At 35.5% G+C, this 10,201-nt stretch overlaps 2 protein-coding genes across 2 annotated transcripts; one reads left to right on the top strand and one right to left on the bottom strand.

Moving 5' to 3' along the window:
• Positions 1–2,183: 2,183 nt before the first annotated feature.
• LOC129579817 (homeobox protein Hox-A7-like) lies at positions 2,184–3,156 on the top strand. Its single transcript, XM_055469993.1, has 2 exons — positions 2,184–2,249; positions 2,374–3,156. The coding sequence occupies exons 1-2, from the start codon at positions 2,184–2,186 to the stop codon at positions 3,154–3,156; spliced, it is 849 nt and encodes a 282-aa protein (XP_055325968.1).
• Positions 3,157–5,308: 2,152 nt separating this feature from the next.
• LOC129579818 (dextranase-like) lies at positions 5,309–8,201 on the bottom strand. Its single transcript, XM_055469995.1, has 4 exons — positions 7,038–8,201; positions 6,110–6,687; positions 5,443–6,022; positions 5,309–5,377 (listed from the first exon to the last, which is right to left on the bottom strand). Exons 1-3 carry the CDS (start codon positions 7,677–7,679, stop codon positions 5,473–5,475), a joined length of 1,770 nt encoding a protein of 589 aa, XP_055325970.1. The 5' UTR covers positions 7,680–8,201; the 3' UTR covers positions 5,309–5,377; positions 5,443–5,472.
• Between the last annotated feature and the right edge of the window lie 2,000 nt (positions 8,202–10,201).

The following is a 10,201-nucleotide window of genomic DNA, read 5'->3' as shown; positions in this document are numbered from 1 at the left end:
TTTATCCTCGTTGAAGATGAATAAATGAATATACATATGGTCTATACAATTTTCACATTTATTATTCTTGTGTTCTTGTGCATACGAGATTATATCAGCCACAAAAAAAAACAAATATCCAACTTTTGCTGAACAGTTCTTTGCGATCTACTTAGTTCGTGCAATGAATATATGCATTTGATGTTGGTATTTAATTTGAAGTTCTTCAAATAGTGTTTAATTTAAAAACTACGAGTTTTTGTTTCCAAATATATTTTTTCACTTTGGTGACGACTAAAGAGACACAATTCCTTATGGTGCATGCTTTAAATTTATTTGTATGCTGATTTTATTCTCATGATTTTTTCCTTGTTTGCATAGGTATTAGACGTCGCGTAATATTTACAAAGTTGTGGGTAACACATTCCAACAGGTGAGGGCAATTAGTTTGGTTCCATACAGTCATGTCGAAAATTACAAATACGTCGCGTCCTTTAAGTCGCTTACATCTTATTGCAGTGATCTCAGTCGGTGTTTGAGACATGTTTCATTCGAAATCCCGTGCCAATGTCGGCAAACGGAACCTTTTGTTTGGTTATCATCCGATGAATATGCACGTGGTATTTACATTTTTCATGTTTGTTATTCTTGTGAACACGATATTATATCTATTATCTACCACAAAATAACAAATAAGAAACTTTTGTTGAAAAGTAATGACAAATTAAAATTGAAATTTTGTCCAGATTTTTCTTCACCAATTCAAAAAAAATCTCACTGTTACGTTGAAAAATTGAACAGAACTGGTCTTTCTTTTATCGATTTATAACAGAATTTCACACCTTAAAGTTAGTACAAATTCATGCATCAAGTTAATCATGAAGCAATCCATCCCTTTATTATAAATTGTGACAACGGTAATTGTCATGTTCACACTGTTTATTCTTTTACGCCAATCGTTCGTTATTTCCACGTAAAACTGTGAACAATTTGCGGCGAATACTGAGAATCATGAAAAACATCACATTTTGGTTATACCTTGAAAAAATTGCGTTTCCTTATCGAGAATTTTTTTAGTGTACTGATGAATATTGTATCTCTGTGGATTTGTAGAAATACATAGTAAAGTCGATTTATTTCAAAGAATGGAATGAGTGGAAGAAATTCCATCTTTTTTCTCCATGTGCAATGTGCATGATGATCATCTACACATTTTTTTCGAGGCTTTATGCGTATTTTCCAACGGGAATCTGAACTCTGCCATCCAAAAATCTTCCAATTATATTCTGAGCACAGATTCGTAAGTTGATAAGCCTTGGCATAACTTGCTGTCATAATTGAAATTATTCCTTCAATTTGAAACTTGACGACTAAATTTAGTTCCAGAAAATAGATCGACTATGAGTCACCATTTTTATGCAGCATGCCTTAGATTTATTTGTGTACTGATTTCGTTCTCATCTTTTGTTCCTTCGTATAGACATCAGACGTCTCGCAAAATGATCAATGTTGTGCGTGAAAAACTAATACCAACAGGTGAGGGCAATTAGTTTGGATTTGTACTGTCGAAAATCACAAACACGACGCGTTCATGCAGTCGTCTACCATCTCAAGTAGGCTGTGATCCCATTCGGTGGGACATGGTCCATTCGAAATCCCTTACCAATGTCGACAAGTGGCACCTTTCGTTTAGCTATAGGAAAAATATGCATCTGGTATTTACTTGTTTCATGTTTATTATTCTTGTGTTTTTGTCTCGTGCTATACCACAAAATAATAAACAGTCGATGAAATTTTTTTGGTGGATAATCCGAAGACGCAGTCAGTCGGCCAGTATTCTCGCCGTCTCTTCACCTTCTTAGTAATGTACACCAGAGTTTTACATATACAAATAATCAGAAGAGTAGGTAGGCAAATGTGGAAGAGATGAAAAAGGTGTTTGATATTACCTGCTTTACCTGCTTTGTCTAGTCAATTTCTCTTTGTTAGAACAATGTTTGCGTACTTTTCACATGCATTTTTTAATCCCTCATTTTTCAAATCTAGGTTTTAGGGCAGAAAATTGGTATAAATGGACCGGCAACGTGTTGCAATTATCATAACTCAAGTGCCTTCGAAAGTGTTCACATCTAAGAGCAACTTCTGCAACGGGAAACATTTATTTGCATAAAGAAAAGTTCGAAAAAACCAAATATCAAGACAACATGTATCATCAAACTCAACCAATTTCATACAACGTGCCATCAACCGTTTACACCGTCTCATATGAGGTAAGTTTCGACAAATCATTTAGTCTTTTTTTTGCAATTAAAATAAATTCAAGCTATATTACCCAATATTTGGGAAAAAGTGAATACAAAAATCTAATAAAAATGTTCTTCATTTCAATTTTAGCCAAACAACTGGTTTTCCGATGCACCATCTTATGAGATCGTTCCGGAAATGATGATGGATATTGACGATTCCATTCGTCAATCTGATCAACCGGATCATCAAGCGAAACCCGCTGTTAAGCTTGGCCGCACTGGACGTCCAAAGCGCATACGAACCAACTTCACTAGCGATCAATTGAGTGAATTGGAGAACTTCTTCAAGAATACCCGGTACTTGACACGTTCAGCTCGAATTGAAATGGCCAAAAAGCTGAACTTGAACGAGCGTCAAGTGAAAATCTGGTTCCAAAATCGCCGCATGAAGGATAAGCGAGAAAATATCAAATCAAGCAACTCCAAGGTATCAAATAGCAGACCAATCTCACCATCACAATCGTTGTCATCGGGCCAATCGTCACCATCTTCGCATCGTTCCCATTCACCGCACAGTGACGATTCCGTTAGTCAATTGAGCAATCAAGAAATTCGCAACAACCTGATGCAATACCAGAACTTCCAATATATTACACATGAACCAGTTCATCGCCAGAACTCACCAATTCTGCATCATCCAATTTATGAAACCTACGTGGTTCCAAATGAAATTCCAAACAAGGAAGAGAACCCAACACAGCAGCAAAATTCCGCAACATTTGAAGAATTCGAGTTCGTTAATGAAGACTTCGTGTCCGCATTTCTCACCGAAAATTTAAATAATCAAAATGAATTGGCAAGCGATGAATCCAGCTACTTGTCACTTTATTTAGATGACGAATTTGAAGCAAATAATTTACTTTGCCTTTAAATTATTTTCATATTATTTTAGCTCATATTCCAAACATAATAATTAGTGTTACATTTTTATCACGTAATCTTTAAGGTCTTTGTTTTTTTGTGAAAAAAATATTATTTTATTAAAATACTTTTCGAAATTACATCTAAATTTTTGATATTATTTCTGCTGAATTTGCGAAGTGCAGTCGCCTTTGCTAAAAAAAATCTTTTCATTGTGTGAAATGAAACTATAAGATAATTTTTTGTCGAAAATTGGGTGGATATAGACCCATAGTAGGTCATTGTATGAGTGTTTTCTATGCCATAAGTGTGATTTTGTATCAATCTTTCATTCGATCGATTAATTTATGAAGAAATGTAAATTTTAGACCAAATTTGTGGGAAAACCGGTAGTAAAGTGTTTAGAGACCCATATTTTTTCGACGAAAAAATAGTAGTTGTCTAAGACAAAAAATTCGTAAGAGGCCATTTTCAATCATTTTTTTAACATCATTGATAATAATTTCAGATGTGCTTGTTCTCAATATAATGAGCTAACTTGACAAAACGAAGTATGAGGTTGAAATACAGTCGCCTCCTACTTAAATCTGACCTCCATGTGTAGAACCAAATATTTCAAAAGTCTCAAATGTTACTACAGTTTATGCATACCGAAAAACAGAGCGTTGTCATTGTTCCAGCCAAAGCATGGATAATCTATGTTATTGCACCACGTCCAAGTTTTCAAAACAAATATCGTTCCTTTTCGGTCAAGTACCACCGTCGCCGTTCTCATGACCATTTATCAACAAATGCAAAAGTGAACAACTGTCTGTAGAAACTTGGGGGATATTATTTGTGATAGGTAAGCCTAATCCCAAAATAACATCACCGTGAGTTGAGTGTTGGTCTCGGTGTTGGTACACGACCAAATGTGTAATATCATTGCCGGCGGTTTTCTATTTCCAAATGGATCGAAGCGTTGCACCCAATGTTTATTGCCACTTACGACGCATAATGTAAACATTACGCCTGCAACAAAACATTATTACCGGCCCAAACACAATGGATATTTAATGTGAAGCGACTATCGGAAAATGGATTAATACGAAATGAACGCTCTTTTCGCACGAATTCAAAATGCACTCACTCAACGCACTACTTGCTAAAGCAAAAAAATGAATAAGTGGATGGGAAATGCATTATCGTAAACGTGATTCAAAATGTACTGCAACGAGATATAAGTTATCAGTCATAACAGACTGTATACACTCGATAATCTGTAATAAAAACATGTTACATATACCAAATAAAATACTTCATGTAGAACTAGTGCCTAATAGAGAGAATTGAGGGGCTTGTTTGTCATCGCGAATCAAAGCCAACTCGTATAATTCCAATGTAGACTTGCACGGTTGGCACAAACTTATAAATTTTCACAATCAAGTCGCTGCGAATCATACCACCATCTATGAGTTGGCTGCAACTAACATGTCAAAATTGAATATTTTCAACTTTTTGTTCAGTCATTTGCTAATTCATATGACAGATAAAACGACAAGAAACCAGGAATAATAATGGCTCAAGCTATTTATTAAAAGATACCACAAACCAAAGAAGTACCAAACAGCAAATATACGGTATCCTTTAATGTTCACCACTATTTGGCATAACAAACATCGTCAGAATATAGTATTGTGAATTCTTTGCCTGAACTAGAGCACCAACAAAAGGTTCGAATAGTTGAACATGCTTGTAGTAAACCGAAACACCCTGATTTTATTGGAAAAAGTTCAGCTATTTGACACGCAGCTGATTTTAGTACAAGATTTAGGCGTTATTCCAGTGGATTTGCATTATAGCAAGGGCGAATGAATAGCGAGCATGTAAATTGCATTACCAGTTGGGATGGATGTCCTTGCAAAGCGCTACCTGTGAACCAGAAGTGGAAGTAAAAAACTGCTAGAATCTTTCCAATTTTTCATTCGAGTGAAGAACCATTTTCCAGATGGGTTTGAAACTAGATACACACTTCCAGTTTCTAGCACATTCAATTTGCTACCCGCATGTGGTAGATATCTGAGAATTTGGGGTGGTTATATGCACTGTGAAAAGTAAAAAGTGCTTCATTCACAATAGTTTTATTTCCAATGGAAACATTCTGTAATCCATGAATTTTCTCTTCAGCTAACGCTTCATTATTCGTTTTAATAGGCAAACTTCGTCACACGAACCATAATGACTTGTTTTATCTGAAAAATTCACAAAAATACACAGTTAAAACATTTTATTCAACAATTTAATTTTTTCTGCTTACATTCTAAATAGGTCAGTGTAAAACCAAATATTATACTGCATTCCACTTTTTATATAATTCAGCATCGAAATCTAAGCGACCAAGTGATTTCGCATCCCAATTGTCGTTGTTTTTCGAAACCTGTTGATTTCCAATTTTAAAGTTTTCAAAACTAATTGCGTTCGCACCAATTGAGATTTCGGTCGATGTGCGTTGAAATTTGCTTGCTTGTGATGTCGCATCCAGATCATTCCACCCATCAATTTGGAAATTTTTCACTTTAATATGATTTGTGTTTGATAAAGCGTACAAACGTATAGCGCAATTGGTCATGCCTTCTACGTGCAAATTTTCAAAATATAAATCCGAAATACTGGTTTCTGGATCGGGTTTAATGTCCTTGGGTGACCAAGACGGTGATGAATTCAGGATGCACGTGTTCCCTTTCACATCGGACCAATACATTTTGTTATGAATGACAAACGTATTATTTACAAAAACATTTGTAATGTTACGCGGCGACCATCCCCACTGTACCACCGGTCCATTTTCATTTTTCCAAATCACCGTATTGTTAATTGTTAAATTACCATGATAGATCCTATAGAAAAAGTATGATACCATAATTTGAATGAATTTTCCTGCAAAAAACATGATTTTTGTTCAGACAGAAAGAGGAAAGGCTCACTTCAATACATCATCGTTTGAATGGAAAAATGTATTTTTCATTTTTCCATTGGTATACAGTTCGATTCCATCCGTTTGCCAATACCATGCTCCGACCATTTTGAAATTTTCAACCAACATCTCGAAACTGTCCTCATCACCATGAACAACAAACGAGTGATACGGCGGTTCCACGAATGTAACACCGGCCAGTGTCAAAGACTGTTGTCGCCCAAACGCCGACGAAAAACGCAATAATTTCACACAACTGCCATGACAATTGAATGTCCGTTTGTGTCGATATTCGTTGTTTGTGTCCGCTTCGTAAACGTATTTCTCCCCAGACAATACACCGAAACCGGTAAATTTGAACGCATTTTGAGCATCGTGTAAAAATTGAAATGCACCCTTGACGAACGAACCCGGTTCAAAATAAATCCATTTCACATGCTCCGTCAGTTTGGCATGATAATTCCATGGCATGTAGTAAACTCCAGCCCGAAAATAAATAATGTCATCGGTAACATTATCCAAATTGTTCAATAAACCCGGTTTGACATAATAAATGCTTCCCATTAACAAATTTGGCGTGTATCGATGCTGAAAATGGAGAGAAAAATCCAAGTTTTTTAGTTCTCAGTACTGGGCTGGAATTCTAAGTCATTCCACCAAAATCGTTCGGAATTTTTTTTTTCGTACATAAGACCATATTGGAGTGAAAGAGAGAGATTCCACTATTTTTCAGCTTCCCACCGGAATTATTTCCCACACAATCCACTGTTCCTTGAGTTATCGGAATAATTCCGGTGGGAAGCTGAAAAATAGTGGAATCTCTCTCTTTCACTCCAATATGGTCTTATATACGAAAAAAAATAATTCCGAACGATTTCGGTGGAATTCTTAGAATTCCAGCCCTGTTCTCGTTTGAAATTTTGGCTTGTTTTCGTTACCATTTTCTGAAAAGATTCAGCAAACACCAAAATTGCATTGCGCGGTTCGGTATGAATTGCACGACCAAAACCCTTGTCATTCAATTTACCGCTGACCCCGTTCAAATCATTGTACGCCGTGTACAATTCCGATTCAAATTCAATGGAAAATCGAAAACCATCATCAGAATACGGAACCAATATACGAATTGTTCCATTGTCCAACCATTCAGTCTGCCATTTCAACGATGATGGACGAATCGTTACATTCGTAGCCGACTCAAGGTGGTTATTATTTTGAACGTAAACCCAAGAATCTGTATCGTACAAAAACGATGACCAACTCATAGTTAAATGCGCTTCATCGGCCGAAAATTCAGCACCATCCTCATTGCTGTAGCCCCATTTGTCACGACCGCCACGTGGTATCGACATGTAGACAAACGAATCAAATTTTACATCGGGTTTTTCTATGGTTGCTACCCAAATGTTATAAAATGGTGAACGTCGAACGGCATTATCGGCAACGGGCGTTCTGGCATTTAGTTCGTGATTCGAATGCCACCAAGTATGCACACCCAACAATTCATTTTGGGTTAAAATTTCATCAGAGACATCATAAAACCACAAAATCACCAAATTGAACAGAAAACACAACTGCATCTTTGAACAAATCGATTGCGACTAAAATTCTCTTCGCGAAAAACATCGCACATTCTGTCCCTATTTCAAATTCATTGCATTGAAATTGATAACCTCCTTGCACTTTCATATCAAGCGATAGAAACAACAACGATTATGAATCAACGATAGAAAACAAAAATACCAACTTTTACTTTTCCGTACACAATGTGTCAAGGGAAAGTATAGGAATTGGTCCCGAAAACTTTTTTCGCAAAATTAGCTTAGATCATCATAAAAACTCATGAAACGCGTAGAAAACTTCTTTTTGAGACACTTTTCCGTTCGTGTGCCGTCGTCGTAGCTGTTTGTTAACACGATAACTCAAAAAATAATTGAGATAATCCAAATCTGAAAGTCCCAAAAGTTTTGTATCCAATAAACTTAGTTTAAGTTCTAAGATGAGCCATTTTCGATTTGATCCTGGGGTACTTGCCCCAAGAAAAACCTCAAAAAATTGACACTTTTGTATGGGAGGTACCCGTAAATCGACTCCGATTGGCTTCAAACTTTCTGAGGTTTCATTCTTTGAAGAAAAAATAAGATTCTGAAAGTTTGAAACCAATCGGAATCGATTTACGGGTACCTCCCATACAAATTTTTTGACATTTTGACTAAAATTACCGATTTTTGGACAATTTTGTATGGGAGGTACCCGTTAATCGATTCTGATTGGCTTCAAACTTTCTGAGGTTTCATTCTTTGAAGAAAAAATAAGATTCTGAAAGTTTCATGTTGATCGCATTTGCAGAAGTTTGGTTTTTGGCCCTCAATTTGTTCCAAGAATATTTCGGCAAAAATTGCGGGCCAAACACCAAACTTCTGCAAATGAAACTTTCAGAATCTTATTTTTTCTCCAAAAAATGAAACCTCAGAAAGTTTAAAGCCAATAGGAATCGGTTTACGGGAACCTATCATACAAAATTGTCGAAGTTTTAGTGTAAGTGACCGATTTTTCACTTTATTTTCATTATTATATTTTCACTGCCTTTATTTCAAGAAAATTCACAAAAAATAACCAAAAGTACCTACGGACAAGGCAGGACAACGGTACGGAAAAGTTCGGGATTACCAATGTAATTCTTTTTATTTAAATATTGTTTTATTTGCCAAAACTCAATACGATTGGTTTCTTTTCTCTCAGGTCCGATGTTATTGCTCAAACTATAAAATTATAGTGCACCATAAATTTAAACGTTTGTTTTTTCTCCATCTTGCTATGGAATTATGGTAGATTTCCTTATTTTAGGTAAACATAAGAACCCAATGGAACAATTTGCACTCTTACTTCCATCCATTTATCGATCATAGAGCGGTTCGAGTTTTATAACGCAGTATAAAATTGAATTTTGCACTTTTTCCGTTTACATCGCTCTAATCAATCGAAAACCATGAAAATTTATCAATGTTTTGGTGATTTAAAAATGATAATAAAATAATATATCGAACACTCATAATGATAATAATAATGAGTCTTTTTGTATTCTATTGTTATTAATTCTTTCCAACTTTCAAAATACTGAACAGTCGGACTGTGTTACATAACAGCATGATATCTGGATCTGTTATCCATCATTATTTACGAAATGAAATTGCTGCTATACCATGAAAAACGAGTGTACTATTATTTATTCGGCAAAATTTTCCATGATCTTGGCACAGGGAAAACAGTGGAAGTGTATACATTTTTCAACAAGTATAATACACAAAACCCTCAAAGTAATCTATCAATGTCCATTTTCGTTGCTAATATTTATATAAATTTCCATTGTTTGTTGATTGACACGTAGAAAATAATTGTATGAATCCCTAAACCGCATCGACTGATTAAGTGATCTGGTTTGAAGTTATTTTGTAATAAATATCTTGTGCATTTGCAAATCAAATGAGAAAGCTTATACCGATTGATATGACACTTATTCATGAATCATTTAACTAGTTAGCAAAGTAATGAGGTAAATGTTTCGTTCGGAGCATGCAGGCATGGTTCATGATATTCTGTGCCGATAGTAACATTCATGGTGTTCGATATTTTAGTGAACGACACTTACATTGGAGCGAAATGTTTTCATTTTATCCCATTTTCATGGATTTTCTTAAATTTAAATGTGTTTTATTTCCGTTTGGTGTTGTGATTGCATCGAAATCAGGCTCTGGTGGTTGGTTTTCGTTGTTGTGTCGATTTGTTTTTGCGGTTTAATGATTCGTCGTGTTTGGATTCAAAAACTGGAAGATCCAGTAACAATGTACATGGCAAAAGATACAAATATTTAATATTGGAACCATTCCCTTTCCAACCGTCATCATTTGCCCAGAAATTAAAACCGTTAGGAGCTAATTGGACGTGACATCGGCAATGAAATCTTCTGCTAATTTATCTGCAATAGAGTAAGGATGTTTGGAAGCAGATCATGCCCATTCAATTGCTAAGTCAAATCACAAATGAATATTCTTTATACACAACCTTTTTGTACTCCTACAATATTGCTCGACTTGATGCCTTG

Source organism: Sitodiplosis mosellana, unplaced genomic scaffold (genome assembly GCF_009176505.1).
Source record: "Sitodiplosis mosellana isolate CC-2019 unplaced genomic scaffold, AAFC_SMos_1.0 Smas_scaffold_6589, whole genome shotgun sequence".
NCBI classification, from domain to species: Eukaryota; Metazoa; Arthropoda; class Insecta; order Diptera; family Cecidomyiidae; genus Sitodiplosis; species Sitodiplosis mosellana.
This window is presented reverse-complemented; position numbering and strand designations above follow the sequence as displayed.